Genomic DNA, 18738 nt, shown 5'->3' on the forward strand with positions numbered 1-18738 from the left:
ATAGGGAATGCTGGGAGCTTTTTGTCACGCAATCTCCGATGACCCTAATGTGCTTAGTGAAGCTACTATTTCTTGCCCGCCTAGGGCTTTTCCGTTCCGGCCAATTTACGAAGCAGGCTTTTTGTTTCGTTTCCTGAATCAGCGGGTAAGGTTATCAGATTTTTTTTCATTGCACACACGAGTTCGCTGTATTGCCTTTCGGTGAGTTTGGTGGAGTGAAAATAAATATAACACAAGATCAACCACAATACTTTATCGCCTTGGCGCGCGGACAAGGTACGTAAACAAATTTTTTTTTCTTCATAACGCACTGCAACGAGACCCTGAAATGATTTCTGTCTTCTCCACGTAGTGGTTAACTGGGGACACCAGGAATAATTAAATATTTAAGGTTTTTAACCCTCAAACGATCGTTCTGAAAATAAATAACTCTCACCAAGCTAAGTGCATGTAGCTAATATAATATTAGCTACATTTGCTGGGAGTTGTTTTATTTTTAGAACGATCGTTTGGGGGTTAAAAACCCTTCCTTGCTGCGCCTTTAACAGGCGCCTAAAAGTCTTATTGTAAAATCAATTAGTTTATTCTAATAGATATTACTTATTTTCACTATAGTAGATGAGACGCCTAGCTTTAATTGGAAATAACGTTTTTCACCTAGATGTTTTTTACCTAGTTTGGTGCTATTCATGTGGTTAGCAAGAATGAAAACAACCAATCGAGGTTTGGGGCAGGGCTGGGGGGCTGGGGGTATTAACTCTTTAACCCCTAAGAATTGATTGACATCTAATTTCTCCTTACAGAGAATGATCATCAACTGACAAGCTTGCGATAGGTGGACAAATTCTCCTTGTCAACTCAATAGAAAATCTATAGAGAACAGTATGGAGAATTATGGCTACCCATGTTAGGGCTGTTAAAAGGGCTACACATAATAATTTAATTTTTTAATTTTTAATTTAGTCCATTTTCACAGCAATAAGTTTTGCAGTGGGGAAGAACTAGAAAGGAAAATAGGAACCATTCGTGCTAGTCCGCCCTCCCACCCATCCCAACCCAGGGGAGGACATCCATCACACAGTAATCTTGTGTGTGGGAAATTAACGTCTTCTACCCCAACCCTGCAGGAGACGGGACCTCCATTTATTCATCCCTATCCGAGAAGACTAGAATATCTAACCATTTCTTGATGTTATAGAAAGGTAGCGAATTCTTCTCAATTATTTTAAGACCCTGAGTGTTGGTCCAGCTGGGGCTCAAACCCTTGACCTCCCGCACAACAGTCCAGCGCTCTATCCATTGAGCTAACCGGGAGGCGGTTAGCTCAATCCTCTTATTTGTATGAAGATTGACCATGTATTGTTTGAGGTTCTTAAGCTTGGAATTTTGTGTTCAGGGTTTTTTACCTATTGTTTGTCTTGCAATTTGCAGCTATAGATAATGAATAAACTAGCTGTTGTGGCCAAAAGGTTAGTTATTAGCCATTATTTATAGAAATTTTAATGTTAATAGGAATTGACAGAAATAATTCTTCAAGTATTGCAGTGATAATTATATCTTATTAAGCAAGCGCGAGGGCCATACTCAGTCTGGGAGAATATTGGCCCGAGGTCTTGACAGTACGGACCAAGCACAGCGAGGTCCGTACAAAAAAGACCAAGGGTCAATATTCTTCCGGTATGGTCGCGAGCAAGCTTGGTTAATAAGAGATTTATTATACGACTTAAGTCCAAAGGGACACAAGTGCGGTATCATTCGGGACCATTCGGGACAGTGCTCGGTCCAATACTTAGAGAATATTGACCGGCAATAGAGCATTTTGATTGGTTGATTTTAGTGATTGGCCCTCTGACTGCCCAAGTTGTGTAATAAAACAGATACTCAACATGCATTCCCATGACCATGACCAATAATTAGAATTTTGAATTAAAAGTTACTTTCATTTGGTACAATAACTATTATCTTAAGCCTTAATTTCTAAAACATTATAAATGGCTCAGCTGTAGTATCTGGGAAGTAAAGGCTCAAGTCTCATCAAAGCTTGAATTTTTTCAGGCTTCTTTTCTGCAATTGTTTTAAACAGCTGACCTGTAAAGATCATATCTCTATTAAACAATGAGCCAATTAGGTTGCAAATCATGCATGCGGCTGAGCTACTGATTCCTACGAACTATATGAGTAAACTTTTAAGGCCAACAGGAGATGAACTTGGATCAAATTAACAGTCTTGTGTGAAACTAGTGCAAAAAGATCTTGATACCTTTAAGTATCGGAAAAAGTCACTTGTTCAACATATAACAACTCCTACTTCACTTTTAATTCTATCAATGACTACTTAATTCAAGAACAGTTGCTGTTTTCTCAGCATTTGCTGGTTTTTTTTTTTTTTTTTCAAGGGTAACCTTACCCATATATTGTAATTTACTCTAGACATTTCAGTTCAAAACCTCTGGCATTTTGAAGACTGACAATGGTACAAGCACTAAATTCCTTTTTAATTCTCTCTTTCAGAACTGGAATTGTGTTTGATGAAAGGATGAAAAAGCATTTCAATGAATGGGATGTGTAAGTAACCCAATAATTTTTTATGATTTTTCCCTAGTGTGTAGTATGTATTTACTTTAAGTTAATGAATAATACTGTTATTGCATGTATGGGGCCTCTCCCCTTCTTTTTATGCAATCAGTAAGCTTCAGCCCTCTTGACACTGTTCACAAAAATAAAAGTTCAGATGAAAGATTAAGCTAAATTGAAGATTGTTTAGGATGCAGTTATGTTGAACAACGACAAAACTATAAATTATCAGACTAAAGCCTTTGACCCAGAGTTCAGTGGGATAACCATCACTCCCCAGACACAATGGATAGTTTAGCTCATCTTATCTGAGGGATTGAAAGGTACTCTTCATTATTTTTTCCAATGGAAATCGAGATAGGCAGCTGCCTCCAGTATGGCTGGCCTGGTTTTGTAGACTTCATCTATCTACCTGCTCTCAATCCACTGTATTGTAGGATGAAGCATTGAATTTGTTTTATATTAGAACTCACCCTGAGGTTCCTGATCGAATACAGCGGCCATATGACAAACACAAGGAATATTTTCTCCTGGAGAGGTGCCAGGAAATCCCAGTAAGTATGTTAATTGACTTATCACTGTTATTGCCAGACGTGAGTGCTAAATTAATTACAACAACAATTACAATTTATCACTTATAGAGCACTATTTACAATGACAGATCAACAGCGCTTTACAATCAATCCTAACCCGCCCATCCCACCCCAGGGGATGACATCCATCACACAGTAATCGCGTGCGTAGGAAATTAACGTCTCCTACCCCTAACCCTGTAGGAGACGGGACCTCCATTTATTCGTCCCTATCCGAGAAGACTAGAATATCTAACCATTTCTTGATGTTATAGAAAGGTAGCATATTCTTCTCATTTATTTTAAGACCTTGAGTGTTGGTCCGGCCGGGGCTCGAACCCTCGACCTCCTGCACAACAGTCCAGCGCTCTATCCATTGAGCTAACCGGGAGGCGGTTTAAGTTAATTAAGTTAGGGAAATCATTCAAACTGCTGCAGTCTGCAATTAATTTGACATTTGAATTACAAATGATAATAGACTGAGATGAATCTAGTTACCTTCTGAAATCTGGCTCTGAAGAGATTTTGAACTCAGTTGATACAGGACCACTTGCAATGTTTTCCTGTAATATAAATTATCTAACCAGAGCAACTTTGCAAATAAAGATTATTGAGAATTTTTAGTAATGATTATGAAAGTGTCAAATAATTGATAGGTTTATATCAATTCCAACAAAAGTATATTTAGTGTATAATATAATTATATAACCTTAATCAATTTATAATTTTATGATGAAGCTGTGCCAATTAATTTAAGATCAGTAATAATTACTATTATATGTATGACGTATTATTTTTTTCTCAAGCCACGGCTTGCTACAGATGAAGAGTTGCTAAGTCAACACAGGTATGCTGTCAAATGATAATTTCTTTGATCTTTAAATCTCTAATTATTTCATATGCCTTGGATAAAATATTATCTTTCTCAAGTAGATAATTGAATATTTTAATTATTATTTTATAGCTTAATTTTTTCCTCCCAAAACAAAATTTCCAATAAAATTTAATAAACATAACTTTGAAGAGAATCCAAGCTGAATGCAAACTGGTGCTGGCTGCAAAAAATGCTAACTGCCAGCTGTGCATGTGAACACTTGTTAATTTCAATCTGATTTGGTTCAAATGTGACTGAATGTATGAATTGGCTCTGCAGCCTGTCCCTTTAACAAGTTATGAAAATGCATCATATACATAGTATTCATTGTCATTGACAGTAAAGAACATGTAAACAAGATGAAATCATCTAAAACCATGACAAAAGAGGAACTGTATAACATGGGGGCTTGTGATTATGACTCGGTCTACATGAGTAAGGTAAGGATTGGTTTACCAGATATTTCACAATATAATGTTTAGAAATGATATGAAAGGCTCTCTTAAGTTTTAAAAACAATGATTATCAATGTAATGAAAAGGAGCATAACTATATAGTCAGAATTCAGAAGTTGGAGGAGGACAATTTTTCTTGCCGCATATGTTCTTGATGTATTACTTGTACTCTGTCATTTTGTTTTAGTACATGATTTCCAGTAAAATTTTACAGTATAGAAGTAAATGAAAAAAATGGCAAGTTTGAGTGTCACGTTGTCTTGTACCTACTAGATATTGTAAAATATTGATATATCACAATCATTTACTCTCCAGCCTGAGAGACTGGACAGCACCTCCCAAAGACATCCGAATGTTATATTATAGTTAATACTCATTAAATATTAATGATGATTAAAATAATCTTTAGTAAGTAATCTAGACTTTCAAAGGAAGCATTATTATGGCCATCAGCAGTTGATCAATCACCTAATTTTGCAGAAGATGTTCACCTAATTTATTGCAATAATGTTGTAATGGAAAATCCAAAAAGAAAAAAATTGAAGGTAAAGTATGGTAGCTAGGTTGTAAAAAATTTTATGGATGATTTTCCATACATTTAATGTATCAAAGACAAATTGTTTTTAATCAGTATTCCCTTAGACTTTCTGAATGAAGTTTACTCATGTTTTTAACAGCATGCTTGTGAAAGTGCTCGAGTTGCATGTGGTTGTACTCTTTCTGCAGTGGAAGCTGTTGCGACAAACAAGGTGAAAAAATAATGGCTCAATATTTATAGTTTTTACCTTTGACTTAAGATTGACCAGGCCATCATTAAATGATTCTTTTTTTTTCTCTTACTTAACAGGTTCAAAATGCAGTAGCTATTGTAAGGTATTCATGTTGAGGTATTTTGTGGTATGGGTTTTGTAACATCCACAATGAGATGGTGTATCACATATTAATAAATAAATTAAATTTTGAAGCTGCGTAAACCTAAAACTTGTAGAAGTGGTAAATGACTGTGTACTTTCTCCCAAAACTTTCAATATACAATACAGCAATCAAGTGATGAGAATATAAGGAAACCCACTTTAAGAACCCCAAATCATTTTATATTTTTATTTGGCTGAGACATGCACAGTTTCTGCATGAAATTAACTTAACTTGTTGCCAAAAAATCCACTGCAAACCCCTCCCTCCCTCCATCCTGCCCAAATTTTACACAGTTTGTTTTTATTTCATCAGGCCCCCAGGACATCATGCTGACACTGACTTTGCTATGGGTTACTGCTTTTTCAACAATGTGGCTGTTGCTGCAAAAATAGCTCAACAAAGATGGAATGTGCAGAGGTATATTTGTTGAAAAGGAACAGGGCAATGGCATGTGGGAATGAGTAATTTTATTTGTCACAGTACTGTCTTTCTCATGGCAATGAGGTAAATTGTAACAGACTTTGAACCCTTCATTCTTGTCATCTGTTAAGAAAATATTTCAAATACATTCGCTCCGACGAAGGGCTAACGTTCGAAACGTCAGCTTTTGTAATCGTTACGGTGGCCAATTTACCATTTCAACTTTGTTAATATATCCAAATTATTTCGTTACTCCCACCGATGCAGCCCCAAACAGTTTCTTTCGAAACTATCTGCCTTTATATCAAATACAGTTGAACTTGTGAGATGGCTCATCAGACTTTACAGAAAATTAATTATAAACTAGCTGAATGAGAATAAGCGATTGTTCTTTACAGTCTTGTGGAACATAGCACCCAATTTCTGCTGATTCACCTCATAGCCATTCTGAGATGTTATCAGATTTTAAAATGTCTCTAGGGATTTTTTCCAACATAGCATTGTACAGGCCAATGGACTTTTGAATTACTTTAAAGAGCCACAATATGATTTTAAATTTTATTACTAGGGATCAATGATTTCATTTAATTCTTGGCTTAAAATGTTTTTAGGGTTCTAATTGTGGATTGGGATATTCACCATGGAAACGGCACTCAACATCTCTTCGAATCTGATCCCAGGTATATATTGTCAGGCACAGTCCTATTGACTGATTAACATACAGTGCTGCATTATGGATGAGGATCACGAGTGCTGTTCAGTATTTTTGTTTCTCACTGTCCTTGTTTATGGTTTATTCCTAGTGTTTTGTACTTCTCCATTCATCGATACGATCATGCCAAGTTTTTTCCTTTCTCTACTTATGCTAATTATGATGTTGTTGGTAATGGACCTGGCAAAGGGTACACTGTCAATGTACCTTGGAATGAGGTAAATGGCAATGAAATGTGCTTAATCTAGCGGTTCTTAGATGACTTTTACAGACCCAAAACCAAGTTTGTTACAACTGCCGAGAATGATTATTTGATTTGGCTTTATATAGAAGGATGCAAGGGAACACCTCTAAGCAGTTGAGGAGATGGTTTGCTTTCTCTTAGCCAATCATATATGGTGTAAAAAAGTTAAACCGATTTAAACAGGATTATTTGAAATGCATAATTTTTGACAAATGTTCTTTGAAATTTTAAAAGTCTTCATTTGTCTTTTGATTGCCAAGCTTTTTATTGAATATGAAGGGATTAACTGTATGAGTTGGAAAAAAAAAGTCAATCGGTTACAATAATTCGTAAATTTTTTCCTGAAAAAGTACTGTTTTTTGAATCAACAGAAACATATGGGTGATGCTGATTATTTGGCTGTTTTTCATCACATTTTATTTCCTATTGCTTATGAGGTAATGCATTGGTTTGAAGCTGTGTTATTCCTGTAGGTTTCTTTTTTAAATAGTTTGTTATTTCCATCATTTGACATGTCACCACCCAACAATCCTTAAAAGTATTGTTAAACTATGACAGGTGGTTCAAGTTCTTCTGAAGGTGACAATGTTGGTGTTTTTGTTGTTTTTAATTTATTCAAGCTGAGGTATTAGCCAGTCAGAGAGAAAATGACTAGAAAATGGAGCCAATAAGATAAGAACTCATGTTGCATTAATTTGTTCAACTTTTGTCTGATTGGTCAAGAGTGGGGATTGCATAATCTTAAATTACATAAATTAAAAATATTATAAGGCATTAAATCTAGAGTAATCCTGGATTTATGTATTGAATTACAAAAAAATTAAAATTGATATTTTGGATTTAGGATTTTGAGTATTTATCCTCTGTGAAATTTATTTCAGTTTGATCCTGATCTTGTTTTGGTGTCGGCTGGTTTTGACTCAGCTCAAGGAGATCCAAAGGTGAAGAATTGTCTTTGTACTCTTGAACAGGGTTTTATTTTAGTTTTGTTTCTTTTTTTTTTTCACTTTAATCCAGTTGGGGAAAGCCATTGTCCAATGGTCAGTGCACTAGACTTTGGGTGGAGAGGTCTGCATTTGCAACCTGGGGGGAGGGGGGGATTATTCTGTTGGCTAAACACTTTACTTTCACTCAGTGCCTCTTTCCATCTAGGAGTATATGTTTGCGTACCCACAATGAAATTCCTGGGGTAACCCTGAGATGAAGTGGTATCCCATCCATGGGGGAGGAGGCCCACACGGGTCACATTTTTGCTGGATTATGTGTGGCTGGCCTCTTAGAATCCCCTACCACCAACTTAGTCACTTTTGGACATATACAATATTTGCAATCTTAACTCAGTCACTTTCTATGTATATGCTGTAGTTCAATTTTATCCTTGGTTCACATTTTATTTTCCTTTGTTTCAAACTCATTATCATACATTAACATGATCAAGAAGAAACTAGAAAAATAAAATTTGAACCAAGTATAAAATTGAACTACAACATATACAACATCTTTTTAGTAGGTTATCCTAGATTGATTTGATACAAATGACCATGAATTCTTTAACCCCCAAATTCCAAAAATGTGCAACCCCATTCTAATAACTCTATTGAAAAAAGTATTCTTAATAATAGTCAACCCTGTGGTTAAAATTTGACCCTACTACTAGAAAGTAACCCCCCTCCCCTTCCTCCAGGCATGCATCTTAAGCACATTGTCATACTTAACTGGTAAAAATAAGATTTCATGTGTATGTGTCTAGAGTTAAGGATCTGTTTCCTCTTCAATGTTATTTTATTTTGTAGGTGAGACTGAATTTGAATTTTAATCGGCAGGGACTTTGTGATATAACACCGGAAGGTTACCATCATCTTACAAGATTGCTGATGAATTTAGCCAGTGGAAGAGTAGTTGTTGTTCTTGAGGTACTTGTGTTCATTTAGAGTGACCCTGTGGAAGGGTCAATCCTTTTGCGTTTTGCAAAACTGACTTATTCTTGCTTGTTTGGAGAGGGATTGGCTGAGAAGTTGATGATATCGGATTCGAAATCTGAAGTTTTAAAGGTTAACTCCTCAGTCCCTCAGTCCCCCAGAGTAGTCCCATACAATTGGCGCTTGGGTACAAGCATTTCTTTGCCCCGTGCAGAAGGATGAAGCCTTGAGCAATGCAAACTCGTGAGAGGTGTAGAAGGGGTTTTGCTTTATTAGTGCCAGACTCCTGGAAAACTTCACCCCACCTCCTGTTTGCAGAGCAATGCGCATCCGATCCTGTAACACTAATAATGAGAGCTTGGTGCTCGCAGGCTTATTATGTTATACCACCCAACTAGATTTGTTCCTTGTTAGTCCTGAGTTCAATTGCTCTACTGCACTCAATCAATAGCTTACTGGTTTGTTCTCCCTTTCCAATTTGTTTCCTTTTACTTTTTGTGTCTGTACATGTATCCACTTGCCTAGCAGATATGTGCCTTAAAGTTTGGAGCCTGATGAGCTTCCTGAGCAGTCGTCCTTTGTTAACAAAAATATGTATTAAGTGGGTTTCCTCTTCCTCCCATCCCCCTTGAGACTGCTCCATTGCAATCTCTTCCTATAAATGAGGTGCAAAATGCTCAAAATACCCTCAGCTCAGTCACAGTGATAAAAATTGTCAATAATTTTTTGCTTGTTTGCTTGTTTCAGGGAGGTTATAATCTTACTTCAGTGGAGGAATCCATGTGCGCTTGTACTTCTTCTCTTCTCGGAGATCCATGCCCACGTCTTGATGGCCCCATGACACCTTGTGACAGGTAACCCAATTATTTATTGATTATTTATTTATTTATTATTTAACCGCTTCCTGGTTAGCTCAGTTGGTTAGAGTGCTGGTCTGTTATGCAGGAGGTTGAGGGTTTGAGCCCCGGCCGGACAAACACTCAAGGTCTTAAAATAACTGAGGAGAATGTGCTACCTTTCTATAATATACTGGGAATTGGGGGGTAGCTTGCGAATACGTTGTTGCAAGATAATATATATATATATATATATAACTGCAGACAGTGCACACTGTTTCGACCTATGTGGGTCTCATCAGTGCAGTGCAGACACTGGGCCAAGCTCTGGAATAAACCATTGCCTGGGCGCTACACTTGTGGGACCAAGTGCAGGCATGTTGCCATGCGAGAGTGCTCAAATCACAACTAAGGTGATGAGCTTCGCCCGAAGGCTAAGTGCATGGCAACCCCAGTGTAGAGTGCTCAATCGCGAGGTAGCCTAAAGGCAAAGCCAAGCGAGAGCTATCTAACTGCAGACAGTGCACACTGTTTCGACCTATGTGGGTCTCATCAGTGCAGTGCAGACACTGGGCCAAGCTCTGGAATAAACCATTGCCTGCGCGCTACACTTGTGGGACCAAGTGCAGGCATGTTGCCATGCGAGAGTGCTCAAATCACAACTAAGGTTCCAGACATCTCAACACAGCCAAAAAAAAAAAAAACAGACAGACAGACAGACATCAGCAACTGACCTGGGTTGAGATCAAATTAACTTAGTTTGAAACAAATTTACCTAAAGAACAAATTGACCTACAACATATTATATATATATATAAATTTAGATGTAAATTTTGTTGCTTATAAAAAGTTGCCACTTCTAGCGTCATATGTCATTGCAGGCTCATAGGAGCTATAAGAGCTTAATATGCCTCTAATGGACCCCTAATACTTTACTCTGATCACTTGTGGTAATTTTGAATTTAAAGGGATTGTAATAAATCTGCTCAGTAAAACTTAATATGTAGCCATTCGGATGGCTATTATTATGGTGCTGTTTATAATGCTTCATAAAAGAAGTTGTTGAACTTCCTAATCCGTGGATGTCACCCCAGTGTGAGATCATTCAAATGAAAGCTAGCAAACAATTCTTTTATGTTTTGTTGTTTAATTAGCGATAAAAATTATTCTTGTGATTTAAGGTCTGGATGGACCCCTTATTTGTTACTACTTGTGAATAGAGGCTATTGCGCTGCACTTAATAGTTCTCAACATTGTTGTCAAGCTTATTTTTTTACCAAAAAATAATAAACACTCCCCCACCAACTAACCTGAGGATTCTCGTTTCTCTCCACATATTCAGTTGTTTAGAGACCATCGTAAATGTTGTCGGTGAGCAGAGCAAGTATTGGAAGTCGCTGAAGCTTGCAAGTACGTTTGTCGTGAGTGCACATACATACATACATGCATGCATGCATGCATGCATACATACATACATACATACATACATACATACATACATACGTACGTACGTACGTACGTACATACATACATACATAAAACTTTATTTCATTTCGAATTAAGAGTAGCCAAAGGTGGGCTAGTATCTCCGAGGAAAAAAAATTTAATCCCAGAATAAAATTAATTACTATTTGCATTAATTAGAAATAGTATAAAAGTATTATCATCATTATTATTAGCTCAATAATAAAATTATGTTGACGAATTGTTGAAATGAAATTATTTAAAGACGAAATAACTCTCAAGTTATCCGGTAGAGCATTCCAGTACTTAGCAGCTGTATAACTGGGAGAGTTTATGCCATAAGTAGTAGTAACAAGGCAAAAAAGAGTAAGAATATTGGTTCCTCTCATAGAATAGTCAACAGATCTCAGAGTAAACAATTCTTTCAGGTACTGTGGGTAATGTTCTAAATTAAGACATTTAAAAATAACTGAGCATATTCTGTATCCACTTATTGCTAAGAGTACAGTCTCCTATTTGTTGCAAGAGGCCAATGTATGATAGAGCGTTATTATTTAAGACGACCCTAAGAATACGTTTGTTCAGTGTTTCTACCTTCTCCTTATTTCTAGCGTTGCAAGAATGCCATATAGTGGAACAATACATAAACTGCGGCATTATAAACGCTTTGTAGAAACGTAATAATACAGTAGCTGGTATGAGCTTACGGAATCTGCTTATAAAATTAAATTGATTAGTTATCTTTTTACACATGTTAGAGATGTGTTCATCAAAGCCAAGTCTGTCATCCACAGTAATTCCAAACAATTCGATTGATTTTCGCACTGGAAAAGAGAATACATGATCCGAGTTTCCTATTATCATGGCTTGGTGTTTGGTGGGATTGACAAGCATACCGTTGTTTTTATTACCATTCGTTTACAATATTAACTTGATGCATTAGCCTCTTGTCTAGTAATTTAGGGTCTTTATCCGAGTCATACAACTGTTCATCGTCCGCATACGCATGAAGCTTCACTTCCGTAATATGTTAAAATAAGTCATTGATAAAAATGTTAAAAAACAGGAGCCCGAGTACACTGCCCTGAGGTACTCCTCTGGAGACCAACACCCACTCAAATGTTACGTCTCCAATTTTGACTTTCTGCAATCTTCCAGAGAGGTAGTTCTCGAAGAGCGTACAAGCACCGTCACTCAGGCCATACGCTTTTAGTTTGGCTAAAAGAAAAGCATGTGGTATCGTATCAAACGCCTTCGATAAGTCCATTGAGACAACCCCAACGAGTTCTTTTTTGTCTCTACTCCTTTTCCAGTCGTCTGTTAGTCTAAGAAGCGAAGTCTCACAACTGTAAAATTTTCTGTAGGCGGAGAGAAACTTTGATAGGAGCCCACTGAAGAATTCTTCGAACTGAGAAGTCAGTAGCTTTTCAAATATATTATTCAGACAGGGGAGTACTATGGGTGCCTGTACGGTATAAATATTAGGAAAATCATTAAGTGAACTTTAAATTTGATTTATACGTGTAGAAAAAATCACACGATTTGTTTATTTTTTACCTTGATACTCACTGTAACCTGGGCAGTGGGGATGAGTGCTCGCCTCCCGCTGCTACAGCTCGGGCTGGATTTCGGGACCTGACGACACATGTGGGTTGAGTTTGTTGTTGGTTCTCCTCCTTTCCCCGAGGGTTTTTCTCTGGGTCCTTTGGTTTTCATCTCTTCGCAAAAACCAACATTCCTGGAAGAGCCCCCTCGTGGAATGTCCAATGCTAGACGATAATGATAATTATATTATTGTAATTATTATGATAATTAAAATAATAGTATTATCAACCCACTATTCGGAGGTTTTTCACTTTGTGCAACCCTTTTGCTGTTCCCCGTGTACCTGTACATTTATAAGGTTGTACCTCGATTTTCGCGATTTAGAAACTGTTCTGTTTACCGTTATTTCCCCTCCAGCCTTTCTTAGCGGAAATATTCAAGACGCCGAAGATGAGTCCAAGGAAGAAAGGAAAATCGAGTTAGTGTCTCTGCTGAGTTTATATTAAAGTGAATTTCAAATCAGTGTTTTTTTGGATTAAGCCGAGGTTGGCTTGAGTTTTGTGGAGAAACACTTTGGGATTTTGCTGCTCAATTGAAAATTGCTCTTAATCAGAGCTCTTAATCAGGTTGCAAACACAGAGACGAACTAAAACTGATTTTTTTCTGTTTTTGCCCTTTGTTTCTCTCTGCTTGTAGATATCCAAGATTACCAAGTGACTTCACAGGTGCGAGACGTTTTCCTACATTTAGGACAAGTGACAATTTAATCACTTCGGGGAAGGAAGGGGGAGGTGGGGAGGGGGGTGGGTGGGTGAAAGTATTACAGATAAAAGGACCGCTCACACACACAGGTCACAGGCAGAAAAATTGTCTACTTTTTTTTCCTTGCCGGTCGCTAACACAGGTGGCTCAAGCTGCAATTTAGTGCCAATTTACTCGATGATAATATAAGATTGTTCTGTTGTCTCCCGACAAAGTCACTAGATGTAGGACGCAACGTTTCGACTGCTTACTGCGAGTTTTCTTCAGGCGATGGGGTCGAATGGTTGCAGCACAGCATTATATATCATGGTGGTCTGTTGTGATTGGTGCGTTTCGATCCGGCTATTGTTTCCATGCACCATGATTTCCTCAGGCCTTCGTGGATTTTTCGCGCGTCGTTTGTTTTGGTGTTTTCTTAGTTTCTTAGTGAAGGCATCCACGCTTCCGGTATTTCGGCTCCGTTGACCCTGTTTATGTTGTTTGGGTTGAGTCTTATGTGAATTGCCCCTTTCACTTTCCTTATGTACCAATGGCTGTCTCGGTCAAGAAGCTTTATTTCGTTCCACAGTGGCTTGTGTCCAGTTCCTTTGGCATGTTCTGAAACCGCGGAACTCTGATTGCGTGCGAGTCATACCTCCCTGTCGTGTTCTTTCATTGTCCCTTGCATGGGTCGTCCTGTTTCTCCGATGTAGACTGAGCCGCATGTGCATGGTATCTTGTAGACTACGCCATCTTGCTTGTACGGGTGAGCGGGATCTTTTGTTCTGACCAGCCGAGAGATCTTAGTGTGGTGTTGGACTTAACGACGGTGTGTATTCCTTGTTGCTGTAGATGGCGGTGGAGGGACTCTGAGACTCCTTTGATGTCTGGAAGTACTGCGGTAGACTTGATTTCTGGTGTTGGATTTCCTGGTTTTGGTCACCTTCTGTAAGAAGGACGGAGGGTAGCCGTTGGCGACGAGAACTGTAGATAGATGTTTCTTCTCCTGAGCTGTTCCTGATGGCGTGGTGATGATACGTTTGGCCCGATCGTGTAAACATTTGACAGTACCGCGTTTAACCGATTGTGGATGGTGTGAATCATACGCGAGGTACTGGTCGGTGTGTGTGGGTTTTCTGTAAACACTTGTGAGTAGTTTGCCCTTTGGTTCCCTTGTTGCGAGGGTGTCGAGAAAGGCGACAGGAATATACGACTCGCACGCCCTCAGAATTCCGCGGTTTCAGAACATGCCAACGGAACCGGACACAAGCCGCTGTGGAACGAAGTAAAGCTTCTTGACCGAGACAGCCATTGGTACACAAGGAAAGTGAAAGAGGCAATTCACACTGACACATGACTCAACCCAAACAACGTAAAGAGGGTTAACGGAGCCGAAATACCGGAAGCGGGAATGCCTATAATAAGAAAACATCAAAACCAACGACGCGCGAAAAATCAACGAACGCCTGAGGTGGTGCACGGAAACAATAGCCGGATCGAAATGCCCTAATCACAACAGACCACCATGATATATAATGCTGTTCCGCAACCAGTCGACCCCATCGCCTGAAGAAGCCTTGCAGTAAGCAGTCGAAACTTTGAGTTCTACATCTAGGGACTTTGTCATGAGACAACAGAACAAATTTATATTATCATCCAGCTGCCAATGAACAACAACCTATTTCATAACCATTTACTCGATATTACACAGAGACAGTTTAACGTTCTTGTTTCTCCCTTAATTCTCTCGAAAGTGTTTTGAAATACGTTCAGTGCATTTTTGTTGTTCGTCATTTTCCCTGAACAATTTTTGTCAAATTGGGTTGGGTTTTAACTACCTTCCCCCGCCATGCCAAAACGATGGAATGATCGGTGAGGGATCCATTTCACGACAAATATTTTTCTCCGAAATATTCACGCAACCGAAAGCTGCGCACGCACGACCAAAGGAAGTATTTATCGAAATGCATTTGTTATTCTATAAAAAGAAAAATTGATGCTTCCTATCGACATCGGCGCAGGAGGCGCGGTGGCTTAGTGGTTAGTGCGCTGAGAAGGTTGGCCAATGTGTTGTAATCTTGGGCAAAACACTTAACTCTCACAGTGCCTCTGTGTCCAGGGGAAGCCTGGCATCCCATCCAGGGGGGAGTAGTAATACACCTTGTCGCTTCATGCAAATGAAAACCAGGATAAGCCCGGCTAGGTGAGGGCACTGGACTCGAGTACAGACTTAAACTACCTTTATCAGCCATCAGCGTATCTGATCTCCAGTGCTACCACGGCAAAATGAAACCTATTTACCCCTGACATCAGAATGCAAGAGAGCTGAGAGCCAAGACAAAATGATACCCTACTGGAAGGGACAAGGAGGGATAAAGATCTCCTTCTGGAAAGAACAAGAAGACACTGAGCGTTTCAAAAATTGTTATCGAGAATCACGGCAAAAATTACTTAATGTCGTGGAGGCGCGGTGGCCTCATGGTTAGTGCACTCGACTCCGGATCGAGTGGTTCGGGTTTGTGCCCCGGCCGGGAACATTGTGTTGTGTTCTTAGGCAAGACACTTTACTCTCACAGTGTCTCTCTTCACCCAGGTGTATAAATGGGTACCAGCAATTTAATGCTGGGAGTAACCCTGCGATGGACTGGCATCCCATCCAGGGGGGAGTAGAAATACTCCTAGTCGCTTCATGCTACAGAAACCGGAGTTAAGCACGGGCCTACTGGGCCACTAGTCTCGTAAACAGACTTTTTTTTACGTTTAAATGTCGCTGTTAAATCTCGATTAAATAGGCTCTATTCTGCAGCTTGAGTTACATGTTGCCTTTAACTCTAACAATTCTCTCACGGGTCTTGTGTGCTTACAAATTTCGCAACCTTAAACTTTCCCTTTTCATTCTAGCTTACTGTTGAGTGTCAACAACGGATGAATCGTGGAAGCTGTCTTCGAAAATCTTTGGAAAAACTCTAACACCTCCCGATGAATTAAGAGCAGTTAATATATAACTGTGTGTTCATAAATATAATGTTGGTTTATCCTGTAATTATCACTATTCGAGTGACAAATGTTTCTGTACATTTTAGTCTGTAAATTTCAAATCGTTAATTTAAAATGCTCATCTATTTCTGGTCATTCTGTTTCATTCAAGGCATAGTTTCTGTAAAATTCAGATGCCGACAATATTGTTCTTCGACTTTCCATTTCAACTTGTTTTATTTTAGACTTAAAGTGCTTATGACACGAAATTTTTTTTCTGTTGTTTCTTGTAGTTGGATATCTATAGGAAATGTTTCGAAGCTTTAATAGTGCTGGAAAATGTAAAAAGCATTTTTTTTGCTTTCAAAATACGCGCAATTTGCCTTCAAATTTGTCCCGGAGACTGGGACGTAGTTTATCGCCGTCGAAGTTATTCGTGACGTCACATTGTGTACCTTTGCCGTGAAGGTCTGTTGTCGCTGCAGTACTTCGTAGTAGATAGATAGTGCATTGAAAGGCACAGTTGTCCAGTGATTCTTATGATTCCTTTCAGTCCGACTCTTCTGAAAGTTCAATTGACTTTGAAGAATCTGGGTACTTAATGTGACGCCACGTGCGATTTTGGCCGCGCGATGACCGGGACAAATTTGAAGGCAAATTGCGCGTATTTTGAAAGCAAAAAAAAAAAATGCTTTTTAGATATTTCCAGCACTTTTAAGGCTTCGAAACGTTGTCTATAGCTATCCAAATGCAAGAAACAAGAGAAAAAAATTTCGTGTCATATGCACTTTAAATCACGTTTTGGTAACGTACATATTATTGTATTTCGTTAAGAAAGTTTTATAGGATAAGATATCCCGGCTCTCTTGAAACTTAGTATCTCAAATACCAAGTTTTAACAAACCTAGTGCTGCATGCATCTTACAAAAGTTAGACTAGCTTCCCCTTGATCTTCATTTACAATTTGTGCTATTTTCTTTATCCCAAACATTCTTCCATCCCTATTGGGGTATTCTTGTGCTTTTGTAGTTGTTCCTCCTTGAAAAATTGTTATGATATGGTGTGATTTCAGTTAAGGAAAATTTCCAGCGACCTAGAAACAACTCAAAAGGAAAAAATCTCCAAATGTGAACTTTTAAAAACTCCACGCTATTACCTCTGTTTGTCCACCCATAGTGCTCTAACAGAAGCCGATTTCTTAGTTTTGGAACTAATGAAAATAGAAGTGTGGCAATCAAAGAAGGACTTTTTCGCACTTTATTTACCCTTGGGTCTTCCTGTTTGTTCGTTTGTTTGTTCGTTTGTTTGTTTGTTTTTTTTTTTTTTCTACGTTTCATTTCGAACAGGGAAACAATCTGTTTCCTGTTCATTCATTGGCGGATGGGAACAATAGGCGAAAATGTAAGTTGCTTCCGGTGAGCGTCAAGACACACGACCTGAGTCTGGTGGGTAAACAGTTGAAGGGTCACTAAACGCCAATGGTTCCCCACCCTTGTTAGATATTTTGTATTGGTCATCGTTTTACGTTGTCCAATCAGAAAAGGGAAATCAACGTGACAGTTTCTGGCTGGCACATGAGAATCTTGCTACGCATCTCAGACGCAAAAATTCTGTGGGATTTTGATTTTCTTCGAGGGCTAGCTCCGGTCCGTTTGGATGGATTTTCGATTGGAAGGTACGAGGAAAATCGTGCATCTTTTGACCTTAATGCTGCGAAGTTTGAAAGCGGAGTGCGTGCATCTTTTGACCTTAATGCTGCGAAGTTTGAAAGCGGAGTGATGCGATTTTCGGGGTCAAAATCGCTAGGGCGCTTGAACCCTTTCAAAACAAGGCTTCCACCCTTGTCTTTCTTTTATGCATTACATTAGTATAGGTAATCACATGATTTTGAGTGCAATTTGTGGTCTTTGAAAACATTTACAAGTGCTCATTTATTCCAAATTGCACGAGAAAATAATGTGATTATCTATTAATAATATACATGAAAAAATATGAGGTAGCTTCTCACAACTACTCGGAAGAAGGGCGCGTGCATCACGTGCAAAAATAATTTATTCAAACCCTGCGAGTGACATTGACCTTCACATTGACCTTCACATTGACATTGACATTGACCAATCATTCTGACCAATCAGAATGTCTGGTTTGTTTCTTTCTTTGCACTGAATTAACTCTCTTCTGCATTGAATTAACTGAAAACTGCATTCATCTTAACCAATCAGAACTGAGAAATTTTTTCATGTATATTATTAACAACGAAATCAGACTCATTCACAATCACTCAAAAACATTTTTGAGGCAAAAGGACGACTAAGCACCACAGGTAAAGTAATTCAAGGTTTATTTATCAATGATTTATGTAACATAGTCAGCAATATATCACTCTAGGTGAGGCAAATGGTAAATCTGGTACATTCAGTATGAAAGAACTGTTGTTCTGTTGGGTTGATGAGAATTATCCTATGTAGAAAATATAATCTTTTCTTTGTCA

The 18738-nt window shown here is 38.5% G+C and overlaps 1 protein-coding gene and 1 pseudogene across 9 annotated transcripts; one reads left to right on the forward strand and one right to left on the reverse strand.

Moving 5' to 3' along the window:
• Window positions 1-6: 6 nt before the first annotated feature.
• Window positions 7-18738, forward strand: LOC148724151 (protein deacetylase HDAC6-like). 9 transcript variants are annotated; one of them, XR_015991580.1, is made up of 20 exons: window positions 7-276; window positions 1432-1469; window positions 2512-2565; window positions 3041-3128; window positions 3953-3993; window positions 4361-4460; window positions 5153-5224; window positions 5323-5348; window positions 5703-5807; window positions 6422-6490; window positions 6614-6740; window positions 7138-7203; window positions 7648-7707; window positions 8590-8679; window positions 9433-9539; window positions 10864-10931; window positions 12350-12400; window positions 12948-13008; window positions 13227-13255; window positions 16173-16222. XR_015991580.1 is itself a non-coding variant. In XM_088732805.1 (20 exons), the coding sequence occupies exons 3-20, from the start codon at window positions 1441-1443 to the stop codon at window positions 16239-16241; spliced, it is 1272 nt and encodes a 423-aa protein (XP_088588931.1). In that variant the 5' UTR covers window positions 7-276; window positions 804-882; window positions 1432-1440; the 3' UTR covers window positions 16242-18738. The 9 variants fall into 9 exon arrangements, 6 of the variants coding, with proteins under 6 accessions (XP_088588931.1, XP_088588930.1, XP_088588932.1 ...); XR_015991578.1 differs by lacking the exon at window positions 12350-12400 and adding an exon at window positions 12569-12632 and having other exon boundaries at window positions 16173-16204; XM_088732805.1 differs by lacking the exon at window positions 12350-12400 and adding an exon at window positions 804-882 and having other exon boundaries at window positions 10864-10942; window positions 16173-18738.
• LOC148724152 (uncharacterized) lies at window positions 13268-14511 on the reverse strand (annotated as a pseudogene).

Source organism: Stylophora pistillata, chromosome 9, assembly GCF_964205215.1.
Source record: "Stylophora pistillata chromosome 9, jaStyPist1.2, whole genome shotgun sequence".
Lineage (NCBI taxonomy): Eukaryota > Metazoa > Cnidaria > Anthozoa > Scleractinia > Pocilloporidae > Stylophora > Stylophora pistillata.